This window comes from Papio anubis, chromosome 1 (assembly GCF_008728515.1).
Source record: "Papio anubis isolate 15944 chromosome 1, Panubis1.0, whole genome shotgun sequence".
Taxonomy (NCBI): domain Eukaryota; kingdom Metazoa; phylum Chordata; class Mammalia; order Primates; family Cercopithecidae; genus Papio; species Papio anubis.
This window is the reverse complement of record NC_044976.1, coordinates 215,003,480-215,024,239: the sequence shown is the minus strand read 5'-3', so window position 1 is coordinate 215,024,239 and position 20,760 is coordinate 215,003,480. Positions and strand designations below refer to the sequence as shown.

General features: G+C 47.1%; 1 protein-coding gene across 1 annotated transcript in view; it reads right to left on the bottom strand.

Moving 5' to 3' along the window:
• LOC101017432 (kinesin-like protein KIF26B) overlaps positions 1 to 20,760 on the bottom strand; it is a 429,407-nt gene that overhangs the window by 157,052 nt on the left and 251,595 nt on the right. Inside the window, exon 4 of the mRNA XM_031667904.1 lies at positions 18,173 to 18,353. Coding sequence (XP_031523764.1) covers positions 18,173 to 18,353 — 181 coding nt within the window. The remainder of the gene's footprint in view (positions 1 to 18,172; positions 18,354 to 20,760) is intronic.

Here is a 20,760-nt window from a genome sequence, read left to right as displayed (position 1 = left end):
AACAGATATCGAAAGCTTCTGCACCCGTAGATCACACAGGAATTTTAGTCCCAGCCTCTCCTGGTCTGGAATATCCCACCAAGCGCTGAGCTCCCAGGACTGACAGAAGGAAGAGGTGCTCCCACAGCCCCAAACCAGGCCTCATACCTCACTTTCTCCACAGTCATGGGAGCCTCACAATTACCCTCTGAGGAAGTAGGATTCATTTTCCTGTTTTGCAGATAAAGAACTTCAGGTGAGGCCCAGAAAAACAGAATATCTTCCCTAGCGTCACACAGCAAGTGAAAGAGGAGAGCTGGGGCCTGCAGCTGCGATGATGGCAGAGGAGGCGAAGCCAGGAGGCTTCGTTGCAGCTCCATGGGCGCAAAGAGAGCTGGATGGCCTTAGCTTTCCAATTCAAGTCTACTTAAAATCTACGCACCCATTCGGACTGTTCTGCTAAGTGAAGGTTAACCTATATGAATACCAGCTGCTGATATTATCCAACTTATTTGGAATGTTCTAGAAATCTATAATTGTTTAAAAACTGCACCGTTTTTGCTTAAATTGCAGAGCAAGTGTCCCACATACATGGCCTGGCACTTTTGCGGAGGCACTCAGAGGTGTTAGGTGAGTGTTCCTGGGTGACACAGGAAGTTAGCACATGGCACAGATGGAGACAGATGTTCCTTGTCCCTCATTCCCAGTGTGTGTTACATGATGTAACCCTCAGGTGGGGTTAATTTGGGAGAATGGGCCCTTCTGACTGTGAGTTCCACGCTGCTGGGAAAATGGGATGACTATGGTGAGCCATCGCAAGAGTGGGGAAAGGTAGAAATGAAACATTTTTGTAAAGGTTAATGTGCTTGGCTGGGCACGGTGGCTTGTGCCTGTAAGCTCAGCTACTTGAGAGGCTGAGGTGGGAGGATCACTTGAGCCCAGGAGTTCGACACCAGTCTTGATGATATAGTGACTTTCATCTCAAAAAAAAAAAAAAAAACCTAATTAAAAACAAAACAAAAACAAAAATGCCAGGTGCAGTGGCTCATGTCTGTAATCTCAGCACTTTGGGAGGCCAAGGCAGGCAAATGGTTTGAGCTCAGGATTTTGAGACCAGCCTGAGCAACATGGCAAAACCCCGTCTCTACCAAAAAAAAATACAAAAATTAGGCAGGTGTGGTGGCACATGCTGGTAGTCCCAGCTACCTGGGGGGCTAAGGTGAGAGGATCGCTTGAATTTGGACGTTGAGCCTGCGGTGAGCTGTGTTCACGCCAGTGCACTCCAGTCTAGGTGACAAAGCCAGACCCTTTCTCAACCAAAAAAAAAAAAGGAAGAGGAGGAGGAGGATGAGAAGGAGAAGAAGAAAAGATTGATGTGCTAAAATTTGGACATTTTTGTTCAACAGCTGTTTCACAGAGGAAGCAGGTCATAGCATAGCCAGCATTGCCAGGCAGACATAAGACTGTCCGCCCGGAACCAGTGCCCCCAGCAAGCCGGAGCGCTGACTCGGGACTGCATCTCCATCTCTTTGGAAACGATGGGCCTGTTAACAAGTCTCCGATTTTCTTGGCAATGCACCTCTCCCTACTCTACTCCCTGGGCAAATCCCTACACAGTCTCCATTCTCTAAGCTGTTTGTTGAATATGCAGGTCACTTTTCTCCCCTAGAAACTGCAAAATGATTGTGAAATCAGTGGTCCACAAAATGAACCCCCCCAAATCGTCATTTCACAGGCTTTATCTATAATCGATAAACCCCGATAAACCCTGAGTCAATACCCGGTAAATATGGCTGGGTGAAGGGCTCCCCGCCTCCCCGGCACTGGGTTTGACAGGGGTTGCGTCTGGATTTGAGGCCTGTCATTTTCTGTGTAACTTGGTCTTGGCTTGTTCTCCTAAATGCTCGCTGATGCTTCCTACAAACCATCAAAAAATGCAGGGCCGACATCTGTCTGTCTTTCCGGCCTTCTTGTAGGGTAGCGTCTTCCATGCAGGCAGATGCTCCTGAGCACCCCAGTCCTGGTACCCCCTTCATCTGAGCAGTCGCTTCCTGACCGCCAACCGCCTGCTCATCCGAGCACCCCCTGGAAGTTCTGAGTTTAGGGCCAGAGAGGACAGGGGTCTGCCAGTCTGCTGGTGGCCGCTGTAAGAGAGAAAGCTGGCCTGAAACCAAGAATTAAGCCAAAATGTGGGAAGAAGCACAAATAAGAGATGAGAAGAGAAGCGTCCGGAGCACTCGGGAGATCCTAGTTCCGGGCGTTCATGACCTTCTCGTGCTCTGGTTCCACCAGACATCACAGTTTGAATTTCTATTGCTTGAAATGAAAAGAATTCCTTTATTTCTCCTTTATTCCCCTCCTCCCTTCCCCATTCCAGAATACAGCACCTTCCAGGACACACGTTATCCAAGAATCCCGCCTATCCCTGGTGCTTCTCGCCTATCATAATAGGGGCATTCTCAGAGGAGACTAGGAAACACTGGAATTTTGAAGGAGATGACGTTTCTCCCTCTGCGGCAAAAGCAAAACAAAGAAGGCCCTGGTGTCGCCATTCGATGGAAGAGCATGGCCCGGTTGAGCGGATGACTTTCTATATGACCGTGAGCAAACCCCTCGCTTCAGCCCAGCACAGAGAGGAAAAGCCCAGCTTCCTCATCACATACATTCAGGGGAGTTCTCTGCAGAAGCAAAGCATGTGTGAGTTCTTTGGAGAGGGGTGTGTACGAGCACATGTTTTCCATGCCATTGTGGCTCACGCATGTGAACTAACTGCAGGGCAACCACATGCAGCACATCAAAGTGCTAAAATGAGAGCACAGGTGCAGCCTTCCCTGGCTGCTGCACTATCGGTTGTCCTCACAAGGCGGTATGAATACTGTAGGAATATTAGCGTCTACTCAGTGACAAAGAAGGAGGGAGAAACCTCACCAGGAAGCCAATTATCTGGGACAAGTTTCAGCCTTATCTGCCATGATAAGCCAGTGATGGTCATAATAACAGGTATTTTTAGTTTGAGCTATCTACCTAAAGAATGATTTTTAACTCTTTCTGATAGCAATTTCTGGAATCCTTAAAGATAGAGACCATGTTTAACTCATCGGGGTATTCCCAAAGTAACTAGCACACAGAAGATCCATAATACATGTCTTCTGAATGAATCAATGGATGACCAGATGGACTAAGAGGTGACGGGTAAATGATAGGGAAAAGCAGGGAAAAAGTCATATAAGGACTGTGCTATACTCCACATCTTAGTGTTTTTCAGTTCAGGGAGTTCTGTCTGTCTGATATGGCTAAGCATTCTCAGGGACATGAATGCAATACGAACAAAGATTCCCACCGTCAAGTAGCCTAAAGACTCAGCGGAGGAGAAAACCTGTACCCATGAAGTGGTGACAGCGACAGAGTGGCGAATGGTTAATGAGAGAAATCTGGGCAAGGGATAGTACATGAGACAAAACGGAGAAAAGAGGGGGCTCAGCAGGGGACAGGGGTGGGACACTGGAGGAAGAAGGCACTTAGCCAGATCTGGAAAAGTAGGTGGGTTTGGACACAAGAGATAGAGGGGTCCATGATCGAAGGAAAGTAAAAGCAGAGGCCAGACAGGGAAGAAAGCCATGATGGGCTCCAGAAATGCTCCCTCTCCCAGCAGTGTCCCCACAGACCATGGCTCGACAAATACTCACAACACATCTCTTTAAACAAAAGCTGAAATGCAAACATTTCTGTGGTCACTGTCTGGTGCTCTAGACACAGAATTCTCAATGAAATGGAATCACCCAGGTGTCTCCATATAATCTAGGCTGGGACTAAACAGCCCGTCAGCTCCCGGGGTGTGTCCTCACCTTGGCTTCGGCTCTCAGTTTTCACGACTCTGGAGTAGGGCTAAAGATTCGTGGTTTTTCCTCCCACGGAATTTAGGACTTTTGTTTGTTTGTTGTGGTCTTTCCAAAGTCATTTTGAGTATTAATGTACTTTCACTGGTGTGTTTAGGGCAGGGAAACATAAGTCACGCGGCAATCCATATATAAAAATCCGCATAAAAAATCCATTTATGAAACAACCGCAAAGCTATCTGAGATGATGAGGGAAGAGAGTCTGGGACTGTCAGTGGCAGAGGAGGATGACCAGCTTCCGCCTCTGCCAAAGCCCCCTGCCTGCCACCCCACCAAGGCAGCTGCAGCACACCAGCGAGAAACATTTGCTTACTGTGCCTCTTCTGCTACCAAAATGACCACATAAGGTGCCTAGAGAGAGACAGTCTCAGGCAGCCGTCCAGAGGACAGGTTCCAGAGTTGGGGTTCATAGCCCAGCTCCACCACAGACCAGGCATGTGATGCTGGGCAGATTCCTTAGATCTGGTCCAGCTTCCTCCAACGTGAAAGAGGAGTGGTGATGGTGGAAGCTGCCCACAGAGGTGTCATGAGGATGAAGCATTCTGAACAGTGTTTGGCACAAGATGAATGGCTCATATGTTGTATGATTTGGAAAAGAACGGTAGAAACAAAGATACGGTGTCACTCTATCCACTCGGAAAAGCGGTGTCACCTCTAGGAATTGTTTTGCCCTCTATGAATCTCAGCGTTCTCATCTATGGGTAGCACCTAACAAGCCCCTGCCTCCCAGCACTACCCCACTGCCTACCTCTCAGGGCTGTACTAAGAATCCGGGGAGGCCGGGTGCAGTGGCTCACACCTGGAATCCCAACACTTTGGGAGGCCAAGGCGGGTGGATCACTTGAAGCCAGGAGTTTGAGACTAGCCTGGCCAACATGGTAAAACCCCATCTCCATAAAAAATACAAAAATTAGCCAGGAGTGGTGGCATGTGCCTGTAATCCCAGCTACTCAGGAGGCTGAGACAGGAGAATCGCTTGAACCCAGCAGGCAGAGGTTGCAGTAAGCCAAGATTGCCCCACTGCACTCCAGCCTGGGCGACAGAGTGAGACTGTCTAAAAAACACACACACACACAAATTCCAGGAAGATGATATAGGTGAAAGGGCATGGAAACTGTGAGGCCTTATACAGATGTGAAGGATCATCGTAACAGATTGGAAACCAATGTCATCATTCCATTCATTCACCTAGTGCAATGGTTAATGCGTCCATTTGGCTGGGCCCCGGTACTCAGATATGTGATCATATTTCTGTGGAGGTATTTTTTTTAGATGAGATGAGATTAACATTTAAATCAGCTGAGTTTGAGTAAATCAGACCACCTTCCATAACGTGAGTGGGCTTCATCCAACCAGTTGAAGGCCTGAATAGAACCAAAGCTGACTATCCCTGAGCAGGAGGGAATTCTGCTGGTCGGCTGCCCACCTTTGGACTCCAGCTGCAGCTCTTCCCTGCGTCTCCAGCCTGCCCGCCAACTTCCACAAGCACAGGAGCCAAGTCCTGAAAATCAGTCAATCCCCCACCCCACTGTCCACACACACACATCCTGCTGGTTCTGTTTCTCTGGAGAACTCTGGCTAATACACCTTGTGTTTACTGAGCACCTATGCCAGCTGGGCACTGTGTAGTGCTCTGGATTCAAAGGGGAATGAGAGGGACACGGCCCTGCCCTCATGGAGCTTACATTCAATATGGAGACCCATGGAACATGGAATTATGCAGATCAGTCATCTAAAGGGTGATGAATGCAATGAGGAGAAACTTTGGGGGGTTACAGAAGCACACGAGGCGGCACCCAACCTGGATAACCAGGGGTGGGGGAGGCTGGCAGGGAACGCCTCCCCGAGGAATTGGCATTTCACTGATATCCACAGGATGGACAGGAATCAGCCAAGCAAAGGCCGAGCAGATCCACCCTGGGAGCCTCCAGACAAGAGCCAGCTTCCTTCTGGGCTTCCAGCATCCATTCCTGGCCACATTTTCACCATCTGTTCTTGCAACAGAGCGTGACTGCAGGGTCACATGGCGTGGACATGCGAATGGTGCGTTATTAGTCCTCCAGCACCTCTGAACACCCTGTAGGGTGCTACTTTGCTACTTTTTCACTTTTTATAGAATGGGGAACAAGGTAGGGGAAAGGCCGAGCTACAAACCCTGCTCTCTGTTTTTCTGATTTCCAGTGACTAGCTTTTCATGAGTTTCTATAAAAATACCTTCCAGCAAGTATCTTACTGATTGGATTTTCAAAACATTGTCCTTCACAGAAAATCTTCTTGTGCAAATACGATAAAATATGTTCTTAAAATATTTAAAACAGGCCATGTGCAGTGACTCATGTTTGTAATCCCAACGCTTTGGGAGGTCAAGGTGGGTGGATGGCTTGAGTCCAAGTGTTTGAGACCGGCCTGGCCAACATGGTGAAATCCTGTCTCTACAAAAAATACAAAAATTTAGCAGGGCATGGTGGCGTGTGCCTGTGGGCCCAGCTACCTGAGAGGCTGAGGTGGGAGGACCCCCTGAGCTCAGGAAGTTGAGGCTGCAGTGAGCCGTGTCAGGGCCACTGCACTCCAGCCTGGGTGACGAAGTCAGACCCTGTCTAAAATTATATATATACACATAAAACAAGGAGCAGATCAAATGCATGATAACGGGACAAAAATGACTGTCCCTCAGCTCTTCACGGGCTAAGACCTTCCCAGGGCCCTTTGTCCTGCTTCCCAAACTTGAGGGAGAGGGGCACATGGCCAGGCTGTGAAAGCAAATAACCTGTGGGGAAAGCAAGATTCTCCTTTTTCCTGTAAAAACCTGAGAGTTTCCATTGTTGTAAACTCTTCGGGGCTTCCTGCTTTGAAGTTCACACACACACACACACACACACACACACACACACACACACACAAAAGAGCTTGTAGCAACTTAGTTACTCATGACAGTCTGTGTGAGGAGTTTACAAATTGGTTCCACACTGCCTGATGCCATTCTTGCTTCAGACCCCAGGACATACACACCACTTTTCCGGCGTGTGCCTGGCCCCCAGCAGCTCCTCCACCAATACTGGCTGAACCAATCTCACTACACGGTCTCAGTTCTCTGCTTTTTGCCCCAAGCTGGCCTGAGCTGCTCCAGCCTAACCACGCGCTGTGGGTTTTCAGGGTACATACAGAAAGGGTCCTAAATGCAGGGCCGATGCTGCTGTTTGGGGAAGAGACAGCTGAGCATTTATGGCAGGCTGCTGGTGGGGAGCCAGGGACGGCCTGGGAGCAGCCGGGATGGAGCAGGCAAGAGCACTCTTTTGTAAGGCATGCCGTTGTGATCTCACACTGCAGGAGAAAAGAACTCAGAGGAAACGGAAGAAGCTAGCACTGGAAAACAGACCAACGTTACCATCACCGATTTCAGCGAGAAATAACTCTATTAGCTACAGCTGCAACAGAGCACCACTAACAAAGCCACCCAGCGTTCACTGCTGTTGGTTAACAGGCCTCAACTGAGCTACAAGGGGGCAAAATTGATCATCTGAATCTTTGGTTGTGGCACAGAACACAGAGGCAGACTGAGGGAACTGGAAGAGAGATTTGGCAGGAAATTACTAGCACTTAGTGCTACTGTAATTGTTCTATTTTTCGTTGTTTTTCCTGTAATCCCAGCACTTTGAGAGGCGGAGGCGGCCGGATCACCTGAGGTCAGGAGTTTGAGACCAGCCTGGCCAAAATGGTGAAACCCCGTCTCTACTCAAAGAAAAAAGAATGTATCAGAATTATTCTCCCTCTTCATAATAATACATTTCGGTTCAATGAAGCATTAGAAAGGGATTCAAATATTTTCTATTTGATACGAACGATTCAGCAGGCAAGAACAGTATTTCCTATTCTGTTTGAGGCACAAAGGAAAACTTTCTAATTAACTCAGCAGTTTGGACTCACCATTTTTTTAATATGAAATATTTCTATCAATCCCATTTTAATGGGATAATTATAACAAATCATGCTTAACTTTCCTTTCATCCATTAACAAGAGAAAGACTACAGAAAGATAAGATGCTGGGAATGTTAGCTTAAAATATACCTACTATTTCCATTCTCTTTATATCAGTAATGGTCTAATTGTGCTGAGCTTAACTAAAATGTGGTTTTTGGACAAAGACTGATCAAAAGCCCTATTCTGGCATCATAATCCATCTTATTGCCCTTTGGTTAATTGAGACAGTAGCATTTATTCCAGAGAGAATTCCCTCATTTTTATCTCATGTTTTTATTCCATAAATCAGGATGCTAATTAGGAATTACAGGTATTCTAGGAGGCCCCAAGGCTGTCCACCAATTATGATAAAGGTTGCTAGCTTTTAAAAAGTCCCCTTATAAAAATTAGCTTTCTTCTCCTACTACTACTACACACTTACACACACACACGCACACACATGTACAAGCCTACCATCTCCATTTAATACCTTAAAATAGAGCCAGTAGAATTGAGATCAAAAGTTGCAAAATGGGGCTAGGTGTGGTGGCTCACGCCTGTAATCCCAGCACTTTGGGAGGCCAAGGCAGGTGGATCACCTGAGGTCAGGAGTTCAAGACCATCCTGGCTAACACGGTGAAACCCCGTCTCTACTAAAAACAAAAAAAACTAGCCGGGCGAGGTGGCGGGCGCCTGTAATCCCAGCTACTCGGGAGGCTGAGGCAGGAGAATGGCGTAAACCCAGGAGGCGGAGCTTGCAGTGAGCCGAGATCGCGCCATTGCACTCCAGCCTGGGGGACAGAGCAAGACTCCGTCTCAAAAAAAAAAAAAAAACAAAAAAAACAAAAAAATTAGCCAGGCGTGGTGATGGGCACCTGTAATCCCAGCTACTTGGGAGGCTCAGGCAGGAGAATCGCTTGAACCCAGGAGGCGGAGGTTGCAGTAAGCCCAGATTGCACCATTGCACTCCAGCCTGGGCGACAAGAGTAAAACTCTGTCTCGGAAAAAAAAAAAAAAAAAAAAAAATGTTGCAAAATGGGGGGGAAAGATTAAGAATCTCTTATTCAAATTCTGATTTACAGTTTTCCACAACAAATCGTCTTTTACATTCAAAAGTTTAAACTTTTGTCTTCTCCCACATAAGTGGGTCAACAAGTTAGTGCCTCTTGCTGCGCCTCAGTTTCCTTATGTGCACAATGAGAGGACAGGACAAGATGGTCTTCGAGAAAATGCCTTAGTGAGGGATGTGGACACTGTTTCCTCTTTGCCAGTGTGTGGCATGAAGCGCCATCTTCTTCGTGATGTAAAACCCCAGGACAACTCGCACCCTGGGAAGAGCAGGTGGAGCCAAGGACCACTGGGTTCTGGTCATGTCCATGTTTTCACTGTTTCTGCCTCATTTTCGCAGCTGCCTCTTTCAGGACGGACTCTACACAGTGCTCAATGCCCCATCAAGACTTCACAAGGACAGAATAGAATTTTTTTTTTTTTTTTAAGTTCAACCACATTGAGTATCCTTTCTGGCACTAAGCAGGCACTGAAAGGGTACAAAGATGAAAAGACGATGTTTCCTCCTCCCAAGAAGCTAACAACCTAGTGAGGGAAACTGAAACGAACATTCCACTAGAAACGTAAGGGCTGAACTCTAGCTTGCCCACAGACACGTCTTGTGGAGTATATGTACACATATCAGTGCCTGGAAGGCGTCATGTCCCTAAGACTTCAACAAGAAGGTGTTCAGAAGAGCCTGTCTACTCATATGGAGCAGGCAGGGGAAGTTCAGAGAAGCAGGAAATGCAGGATCTCCACGGAGAAAGTGGATGCTAAATTCGTTTGTCTACTTGCAGCCTGAAAGCTCAAGAACAGACCTGGGATATAAGGTAGGACACTCTGGGCTACAGGACCAAACCAGTCCTTCCTGCTCACTGCAGGCGCTTTCATCCATTTTGCTCTGTGTAGACATCTCTGGCCAGGAGAGCCAGAAAATGAGTATTTTGTATGTAGCGACATGCCATCCTATCAGAAATCTGATCTAATTAAACTGAAATGTGCTGCTTACCCCTTCTTCTCCATTTGATCATGAAGACAACAGAAAATGATATCCACACACCCTCCTCAGCAGAATTAAAGGCAATCATATTAATAATGAAGAATGAAAATGGCTTCACACTTTTTGAGATGGAGTCTCACTCTGTCGCCCAGGCTGGAGTGCAGTGGTGGCGATCTCGGCTCACTGCAACTCTGCCTCCTGGGTTCAAGTGATCCTCCTGCCTCAGCCTCCCAAGTAGCTAGGATTATAGGCGCCTGTCACCACGCCCAGCTAATTTTTTGTATTTTCAGTAGAGACAGGGTTTCACCATGTTGGCCAGGCTGGTCTCGAACTTCTGACCTCAAGTGATCCACCCGCCTCAGCCTCTCAAAGTGCTGGGATTATAGGCGTGAGCCACCGCGCCTGGCTCACGCTTTCTTTATACATGTCCTCGTGATGACTTTCCTGTCCAGTAACCTCCGATGGAGAATATTCTCCTAATAGTTCCCTCTCTTTGCAAGAATGGGGACTGCTAAGTTCAAGAGTGGCGTGGCATAGAAGAAAGCGCCTGTGCCTGAGGTCTTCAGGTTTGCCCCAGAAATAGCACGATCCTTCGGGCAGCGCCACCTGCGCTTCCTGAGCTCCGGGCGCCTGGGGTGGCGCTAGCGTGCATACTGCGCATGTGCGGCCCAGAGGCTGGCGAAATCTACATCCGTGGGAAAAAAGAACCCGCGAAGATGAATGAGTCAGAACATTTTTCCCAAGACGCCTTTCTCTTGAGATACGGGTTGAAGGAAGGCTCAAAATAAGAAATAAAGTAAGACAGGGAAAACCACCACCACCACCAACTCTACATAAGCTTAACTAGGGCGTTCAATGTCACATGAGTTGATTTCCCAGAAGAGCTAACAATTTAATTTACAAAGCTATCAGGCTAACTATAGTGATGAACAGGTATTATTTATGCCGTTCCGGCCCCCTCCAACAGCGAACCAAAATAAAAGAGAACTCACAATTCGCTTTTCCCAACTTTAGTGTTTAAGAATGGAGTTGTGAGTGTAGTGGGATCTAGCGGGATCCAGAATCCACTGGGATCTAGTGGGATCCAGAATTATCCATCACATTTAAATTCTTTATGAATACTTGAAGTAACGATGTTAACTCTGGCTCAGATCTTTTCTCTTCTCTTTGGTCATGCTTCAGGATGAGGAGGGGCAGCAATAATAATGAGGAACTGGACAATCTGTGTGTAAATAAACTGCACCTTGGTGGGCTGGAAGGCATGAGATTTTTCCCCTGGATCCATTCTGGCATCACCTCCTGAACAAGAGAGAGGTATCTCCACTGTTTCTACTTGTTGACTAAGTGAATAACAGCTACAGAAAACAGTATTTTAGGGAGGCTGAGGCAGGAGAATCACTTGAGCCCAGGAGGTGGAGGTTGCGGTGAGCCAAGATCGCACCATTGCACTCCAGCCTGGGCAACGACAGTGAAACTCCGTCTCAAAAAAATAAAAAATAATAAAAGCAAAACAAAACAAACACCACAATATGTTAATCTAATTTTTAAAATCTTGTTCTCCTCTTCCTATAAGCAGAATGTAAACTGAAGAGAAATCTTGTCTTTCTCTTCCACACAGTGTCACAAGGACTTAGTAACTAAATGACTTCTACTCTAAAAATGCTCATACATCTGTACAGGAAAAGGGTTTCTGCTAAAAAGCACACATGGTTGTTTTATTCTTTTTTTTCTATGCTTAGTTTACACACTAAACAAAGGACAACTTAGAGTTAAGCTGAATCTAGACAATAAAAGACCTAATGACATGAAGTACATAGTGCCTAAGTGTGTATATATGTTTGTGAGACAGATTAGCAAACATAAGTTTTAATAGACGCCAGAATATGTTGCTACCAGGTTTGGAAAAGAGTGCTGAATAAGAGACAGATTACTTAAAATTAATGATTGAGGAGAACAGAGAATAATGGCTCCTGTTTTTATTGGATAAGAAAGATAATCCGGCCAGACATCCGAGTTTATTTCTAAATTGCAATTCTGATAAGCCCACCAAATTGCCTGCTTTCAGGCTTTACTGCTCAGAGAGGATAAATCTCCATCAAGCACTTCAGAAATACCCAGATGGATGGGCATGGGTGGTGATGGGCATGGTGGTGGAGGGTATGGTAGGCTGGTGATGGAAGGGAAGGGGTATGGTGGAGGGGTATGGAAGGTGGAAGTGGTGGATGGTATGGTGGGTATGGTGGTGGATGGGCATGGTGGCCAGGATGGGTATGGTGGATGGCATGGAAGGGTGGTGGATGGACACGGATAGCAATGGCATGGTGATAGGTCATGATGGGCATGGGTGGCGGACAGGGCCAGGATGGGCATGTGTGGTGATGGGCATGGGTGATGGGCATGGGTGGTGATGGCATGGTGGTGGATGGTATGGTGGTGGATTGTATGGTGGATAAGAAGGTGGGTGGTGATAGACATGGGTGGTGATGGGCATGGGTGGTGATAGGCATGGGTGGTGATGGGCATGGGTGGTGATAGACATGGGGGGTGATGGGGATTCACTGTTAACAGACACCCCACAGCTCTTCTGCCCAGATGAGGCTAGGCAGGCATCCTAAGGTTGAGAAGCAGCATTTATGGCCCAAGAGTGCTGGCTGAGGCTGAATGCCCATCAGACATTTTCATGGGAGCCTAGAGTTTATGGAGATCAGGATATATCTTCTCCTTACTGTGCCAGAGCAGCCAACCAGTTCCTGTGTCCTGCCCCGTTCAGTGGCACTTACTACAGTACCTGGAAGACAGCAGGTCTTTATAGTGATTTGCTGACTGAATCAAGTATGATAAGCCCTCCTTGACCTATTCCCAGCTTAATTTTCTACAATTCCTCTTCCTGTTGCTCCATTCAATTTTTTATGTTCCTTCCAAATTCTAGAGCGTCTGTTCTCTTGATGCTAGGATTCACCCATCAGATTTTTCTGATTTTACCCAAATATGTTTGGGGGGAAAAGGGGTAGGTGCTGATCATAGTCGTTCTTTTGAGGCATTCCTGGAGATTGTGAAGAGAAAGACGGCTCCCTTTCCCTTCGTGCTTCATGTATTTCCTTTCAGGTATTCTTCTGGGAAGAGGAGAACCAACCAACCTACAGGTTGATTGTTATCAATCCAATATGACCGTCAGCATTACCATTCTCACTTTTAAAAATGATGATGCACCATGATGTGGCTGCAGAGCCATACACTTAGCAAGTCAAACAGATAACATGCTTTGCTCTGAAAGCTTGTAATCCAAGACAAAAAGCTCTGACATTAAACTGTGACATACCAACAAATGAACCTTAAACATGGATGTTAAATAATTGTGCAAACAAATTTCATGAAGAACATTGACTGACTTAGGAGAAGGGACCGTTTTCAAAGAGATTAGAAGCATCATTTACACATAAGCCAAATCAGTGAAATATAAATGGGGACTAAGCTGCTTTGATCCACTAATCATCTTTATCTGTTTATTAAGAATATCTCTATAAGACTACTTAGTAGTATAATTTCTTTATGTAACTTGAAAGTGAGACAGAATCATTTTAAGCCTACAATCCTGACTTTTCCTTAAACCAGACTGTCCTTCATATTGGCCCAAATTGGTGAGCTTTCTAAGACTGACTGGAATAAAGCACTAAGTTATAAATGCCGTAAGGACAGGTGCTCTGCTTTGTCCATTATTTCAAACCTAAGCCTACTGCTCAGCACGGTACCTGACACATAGGAGGTGCTTAGTAAATATTTGCTGTGGGCCAGGCATGGTGGCTCACGCCTGTAATCCCAACACTTTGGGAGGCCGAGGTGGGCAGATCACTGGAGGTCAGTAGTTTGAGACCAGCCTGGTCAAGATGGAGAAACCCCATTTCTACTAAAAACACAAAAATTAGCTGGGTGTGGTGGTGCATACCTGTAATCCCAGCTACTCAGGAGGCTGAGGCAGGAGAATCGCTTGAACCCGGGAGGTGGAGGTTGCAGTGAGCCAAGATTGTACCACTGTACTCCAGCCTGGGGGACAGAGCGAGACTCTGTCTCAAAAAAACAAACAAAAAAAAAACAAAAACAAACAAACAAACAAAAAACATTGCTGTGTATCAGGAAACACTCGAGGGGCAGAGGATCCTGCGATGTTGTGTGTGTGTGTGTGTGTGTGTGTGTGTGTGCATGTGCGTGTGCATGCCTCAACTCCAAGTACAGGGAAGTTACCTCCATTTCTTCCATCTCCATGGCCTCCAGAAAAGCTTTTGCCTCAAGAGGTGCTCAGTGGCCAGCAATGACTCCCTGGTGGTGGTTGGGGAGTGGGGTTGTTGCTGGAAACGGCAGGGAGTGGGAAGGAGGGAAAGGATGGGATAGCACACCTCCCTTCTCCCTCATTCTCTGTATCTATTCTAGGCTGTTATTCCCCTTCCTCCCCCAGTTCTGACTCTGAAAAGTATGTCTTTCCCCACTGGACACAGGCAACTGGTTCCCAACATTATTGTGCTACCACTGTGGTCCCATGACACTCTTGCCTCCACCTCACATTGTCAAGGTCATGTTTATCTAGCGACAGCCGGTGATACAGTAGGAAATAAAATGGCCAAAAGGTCCTGACTTCTTGCCCTGCTTCTGGAGTCACTGGAAAACCTGTTACCTTCACCGGGTCTCAGTTTTCTTATTTACTAAATGAGAAGTTGCTCTAAATAAACCCATGAAATCCGTTCCTATGGAGGAAGACCTCCCAGGTTTCCAGAGGAAGGTGGTGGGTGGCCGAGGCCTGAGGGGCAGTGGTCGGGCTGGGTGACAACACTCTCACTTTCAGGGCCATCTCAAGCGTTGGCGATTCCTGCTCCCCTCCTCCTCTCTGGGAGGCTCCAGGTCAGGTTTAAATAATCAATCAACTTGCTTTTGGGAATTCAATCAAACTTGTCTACCTCAAACCTGCTGATTTATATATAGCACTAATTATTTATGTTCTATATTAAACTCCACTGTATTTCTTGGTGATATTAAAATATAAATTATGCAACAGAGATAAATTGAGGGAAATTTTTCCACATGGGTATAAAGAACTGCTGTTCCTAATTATGGTGCGATGTCAGTGGAGGTGGAAAAAGCAGGAGTCTGGGAAGAAGGGCCTTTACTGAGGTCAGGCAGTTTGGCATCCATATGGTAGGGCAGAGTAAGAGCCTGCTGAAACGGAGGAACCAGATGCTCTGTGCAGGAACAGGCAGGGTCTTGGTAACTTCTTGTTCCTTTTTTTTTTTTCTCTTTTTTATTGAGACAGAGTCTCACTCTGTCGCCAAGGCTGGAGTACAGTGGTACAATCTCTGCTCACTGCAACCTCCGCCTCCCAGGTTCAAGCCATTCTCCTGCCTCAGCCTCCTGAGTAGCTGGGATTACAGGTGCGTGCCACCGTACTTGGCTAATCTTTGTATTTTTAGGAGAGATAGGGTTTCACCATGTTGGTCAGGCTGGTCTTGAACCCCTGACCTCGTGATCTGCCTACCTCAGCCTCCCAAAGTGCTGGGATTACAGGCGTGAGCCACCATGCCCGGTCAACTTCTTGTTTCAATCATGGTACACTTTCTCTCCAACTGTCACTTCCTCCCCCTCACTGTCACCCATCCCCCAGAAGCCTGAGCAGGACAGGAGGATGGACTCAGCTGCCATGTGGCCACTGGTCAGATGGAAGCCACACCTTCTGTTACGTTCTGTGACCCCAGGCTGATGCCCCGCTCCAAGACACAGTCCCATGGGTGAACTCAGGGCTTTGATTGCATTTTGGATTGCAAATGAGTGAGAGAGATATCTTTAATTTAAAAAAAAGTGTGAAATGCAAACTTTAGTTTACTAACAAGCATAACTCTTCATTGTAAGGCCCCTTACCTGTGGTCACTACATATGGTATATCATGAAATCAAGATTGGACCAGTGTCCTTTGCCCCCCAAACTATTTTTGTGTCAGTGCTGGGTCATCCCACTGGCTGGGACACTCTGCTGTTTTGGTCCCTGGCCTTGGCACCCTGATGTCCTCGTCTCAGAATTCCAGGGAAGGCATTAGGGATAGAGGAGGAGAGGTCAGAGCCACCTGAAGATGCATCCACATCAACCCTTTTAGGAACCACAGACAAGGCCAGTACTGTAGATGCAGGAGGACGGTTTCTGATGTGCTTCATTTTGAGGTGCCCTGGATAGGGCTGTATTGGGATACATGAGCACCCCAGGTTGGCTAATCATCTGACACCTTTTCAAGGGGATACCACCTAAATATTTGCTTACACTTATTCAGAAGAGAAGTGGGGTGTGGCTCAGAGCACAGGAGGGGAAGGTCGCTGCACTGACAGCTTGATTTCACTGTGTCCAGGGCAGTTCAGCTCCGGCACCGAAGTTCCAAATCCCTCTTTGCAAAACAAGAGTGCCCATGTATACTTAAAAGCAGTTGAGATGGCACATTTTATGTTATCTCTATCTTACCACAATTAAAAATAAAAAATGTAAAAAAGAATAGAAGATCCCAGCAGTTACTTGGACCCACCCTCCACAGAAGGCAGCGTATCAACCATCCACGATCACACTCGTGTGCCCCTGCGGGGTACCACGGCCCCTCCTCGGGGGCTCCCACCCACTGAGTCCTCTCCTGGATAGGAGTCCTGGTCCACACTGTTTTGTTCCATCTGCTTCCATGTCCAGTGACGCTGGGGCAGGCCCTACAGACAGCCCAGGCGGCCGCCCTGCCTCTGGTGTTTCTTTACCGCGGGGCCTGGGAAAGCCCTCAGCGAAAACCATCTGCCCTGCCCACCGCCATGGAAACTCTGCGACTGGATGCTTCCCGTCAGAGGAAGGACTGCTCTGTTCAATGTAAGTTTTTAAAACATAGAGACACTCTGTGACCCAGGCTGGAGTGCAGTGGCATGATCATTGCTCACTGCAGCCTCAAACTCCTGGGCTCGAGTGATCCTCCCTCCTTAGCCTCCTGAGTAGCCGGGACTACAGGCATCTGCCACTGTGCCCGGCTGACTTTTAAATATTTTGTAGAGACAGGGTCTTGCTACGTTACCCAGGCTGGTCTCGAACTCCTGGCCTCAAGTGCTCCTCTTGCTGTGGCCTCCCAAAGCTCTGGGATTACAGGTGGGAGCCACTGTGCCCGAACTATTCAATGTAATCTTGACATTTAAACTCTTCTTGGGGAAAAGTACCACATGAAGTTAATACCTTCCCAACAAGGTGGTAAGATTGAGGGTGGGAGAGGATGGAAGGACACGGGAGAAACTGGGGAAGGAGAAAAGAAGAGAGGGTAGAGGTTGTAAGGGGAGATTCCAGAGAGACACAGGCCTTCTGATGCCCAGAGACCCAGGCAGGACCGTGTTTGGGAACCCAGGGGACTGGCAGTCTGCGATCTGAACAGGTAGAATCTCAGTCCGCACAGTTTAGTAGTTGCTCTGGAGCTTCAGCAAGACTAGCAACTCCAGCCAAATGCAGCCCAGGGCCGGAGTCACGCTAAGTCTGCAAAGGACCAGTGGGGTCGTGTGCGCCACTCCTATTTTTGATAAAAATGGAAAATAAAACCGCCACCTCTTTCTTTCACTACATGTTTGTATAAGCCGCGGCGTATTCACCAGTGATGAGTAAACCATAAGTTACTTCACCCAAACGCTTTCCTCGGAAGGGAGAAAGAATTTAGAAATGACATTTAAAAATAAAGATATCCCAAATGTAGCTGAGCAATGGCTTGTAAGCATGATCCTACATCTCTTTCTAAGCATTTGTAACAATTCGAAATTGCCCTTGTTGGCTAGAAAGGCATGATTGCAAATGCTCCTCACGAATCCCCTTGGTGTTCTGGTTCAAAGCAGGAGTCGGGATTTCTCTGAAGGGGAAGGAAAAACCCAAAAGTGTCACAGGGAAATTACGAGGCCTTGTTACATCTCATTTCTGTACCTTGTACTGTGGCTTCCCTCGGGCTCCTGCCCCTGCCTCGATACTTTGTGCCTTTATGTCTTTTCTTTAAATGGCTATGATTCTGTCAAACAATGCCAAGCTTATTTTTCCCACCAAAAGCAAATCAGTTCTCTTACAATTTGCATGTCTTAGTTTACTACTTAGTGTATGCAACGCATGACAATTTTCAGGACTTTCAAATGAATTTCATGTTGCCTCCTTCTCTCCCTGGTGCCGTCTTATTTTAATACATTGGAGCCCTCGTTTTCTTCTTCCTGAAACTTGATCCAGAACCTCGCACACTGGGCAGATGGCAGGGACGGCGGATGGTCCTACCTTGCCCAGCCCCGGGGTGTCCTTCACCTTGTTGACAGCCCTCAGCAGACAGGGCGGGGCTGGGGGAGGGGAGGTCTGCAGAATCCCACTGAAACTGGTGGCAAAGAGCGGTGGTTCGGCAGCGGAAGAAGTGGGCCGATGTTTCTTCTTTTTAGAAGACAGATTTAACTTCTGGGCAGCTCTGGAGGGGAAAACATAAGAAAGGAACAATAAGGGGAAAATGACTGTACAATCAGATATGCTAGGCTTACTTCGTTTTTTTTCTCTTAAAAAACCCCTCGTTCTTACTGAGGCGTAATCATTCCTTCTCTCCTCCTGCTCAGTGTCCTCTGTAGCAGTCCCTTACCATAACAGAGTGCACTGAACGAGCTACCCAGTCATTTATACAGCAAAAGGAAAAACAAAGCCATCAAATAGCAGGATTCTGCAACCGTGATTTACAAAGAATTGTTTGTTATCCACCAATGTTGAGCTTAAGCAGAACAAAGCTGGGCATCTTTGGGGATAAACGGCACCCATTACGTTCATCACTCTACCGATGAATCACTTCTCTGGCATACACTCAAGTGCGAGACCTCATGAGCTAATCAAAAAACTCTAACACCTTGTAAAATCCAAACCAGTCTGATGAAGAACCATGTGGAGACCAGTCGAGGCATGCTCTGTACAGGGCACTGGAAAAACACAAGCCCCAGCGCAACAGAAACAATCAAACTGGTTTTAGAAATATAACACCAAACCAGAGGTGAACTCCAGCCAGGGTGTAGGGTGCTGAGACTGTGGGCTGCTCACATAGATAAGAGGATACTGTGCAGGGTGTAGGGTGCTGAGACTGTGGGCTGCTCACATAGATAAGAGGATACTGTGCAGGGAGGTCTTTAAATACAAAATGCAATTCATGGGTGACCGCAAGGAGTAAGGGGTCAAAGCACTAAAGGGGGTACAGAGTGTGCAGGGAAAGGTGGGAGGGGAGGCGGCCAGCATCATTCATAACACAGGCTGTTTAAATGACATCGTACAACATTCAAGTATCCTGTAACACTTAAAACACAATAATCTTGGCCAGGCATGGTGGCTCACACCTGTCATCCCAGCACTTTAGGAGGCCGAGGCAGGCGGCTTGCCTGAGGTCAGGAGTTCGAGACCAGCCTGGCCAACATGGTGAAACCCCATCTCTACTAAAAATACAAAAATTAGCCAGGCGTGGTGGCGGGCACCTGTAATCCCAGCTACTCAGGAGGCTGAAGCAGGAGAATCGCTTGAACCCGGGAGGCGGAGGTTGCAGTGAGCCCAGATAGCGCCATTGCACTCCAGGCTGGGCCACAGAGCGAGACTCCATCTCAAAAGAAAAAGCAAAACAAAACCATGATAATCTTATCACAGAAAAGAAGAAAAGAGGGGAAGGGGCAGTGTGAGGTAAAGGCATTTCACAGACTCTTAATATACTCATTTCTGGATTAATTCTTGATGTTTAAACACTAAACTCCTATTCTAAGAATTCTAATTTCCTCATCAAATGTTCGAAACATTTGAGCTGCCACTTTAAATGAAAGGACCACCCTGACTTTATTCTACTGATTAAAACCTTGTAATTCATCCAATGTTCTTACCGATCGCAGAGCACATCATGAGAGAGGCAGGTCGGAAAGACAAAAGCAACACCATTTGCACCGCCTCTCCCTCCCCAGCCCCAGTCTCTTTTAATGGTCTGGGATAGTTGGTTTTAATTCTGTGTCATTAAGTGTCAGGCTTTTGACAAATTGCGAGCTAAAAAATTGCCACTGCACAAATATATCAAACGGTGTTACCATTTCAAAGCTTAATTTTTCTCATCTGTAAAACTGAAAATCTATTTCACAAGAGTGAAATACAGGGGATGAGATAAGTGAGGAATTACCGATTTTGATGGGAAGATACCCTAAGTCACCCTATGGAAGGATGATGAGAAAGGGAAAGCACGGGACACTTTCTCTTTTCAACCAGTACGAAGAAAAAACTAGGAATACTTTTTTTCATGATTTCATTGCTACCCTTCCTGGCACTTTCCTTCTAAAATCAAGGGTGAAATGGAATTACTCAATGACTAGTCATTCCTTTTGAGATTCTCTCCCTAAATGAACAGTGACTCATCCCAGGTCAGTCACTGGCACGAGGCATCACGTGGCCTTCTGACACCTGCATGCACCTCTGCTCAGTGATCCCTCCCTGCTTTCAAGCCAGACTGCCTATGTCTCAGAGGACTAGAAGAAGGAAGATGGTGATCTGCTAGGAACTAAAAGGTGCTGTTTATCCATCTACATTCAGGGTTCCTTTTCACAGTGTAAAAAGAACCAGGTGGCCGGGCGCAGTGGCTCACGCCTGTCATCCCAGCACTTTGGGAGGCCAAGGCGGACGGATCACGAGGTCAGGAGATCAAGACCATCCTGGCTAACACGGTGAAACCCCGTCTCTACTAAAAATACAAAAAATTAGCCGGGCATGGTGGCGGGCGCCTGTAGTCCCAGCTACTCAGGAGGCTGAGACAGGAGAATGGCCTGAACCTGGGAGGCGGAGCTTGCAGTGAGCCGAGATCGTGCTACTGCACTCCA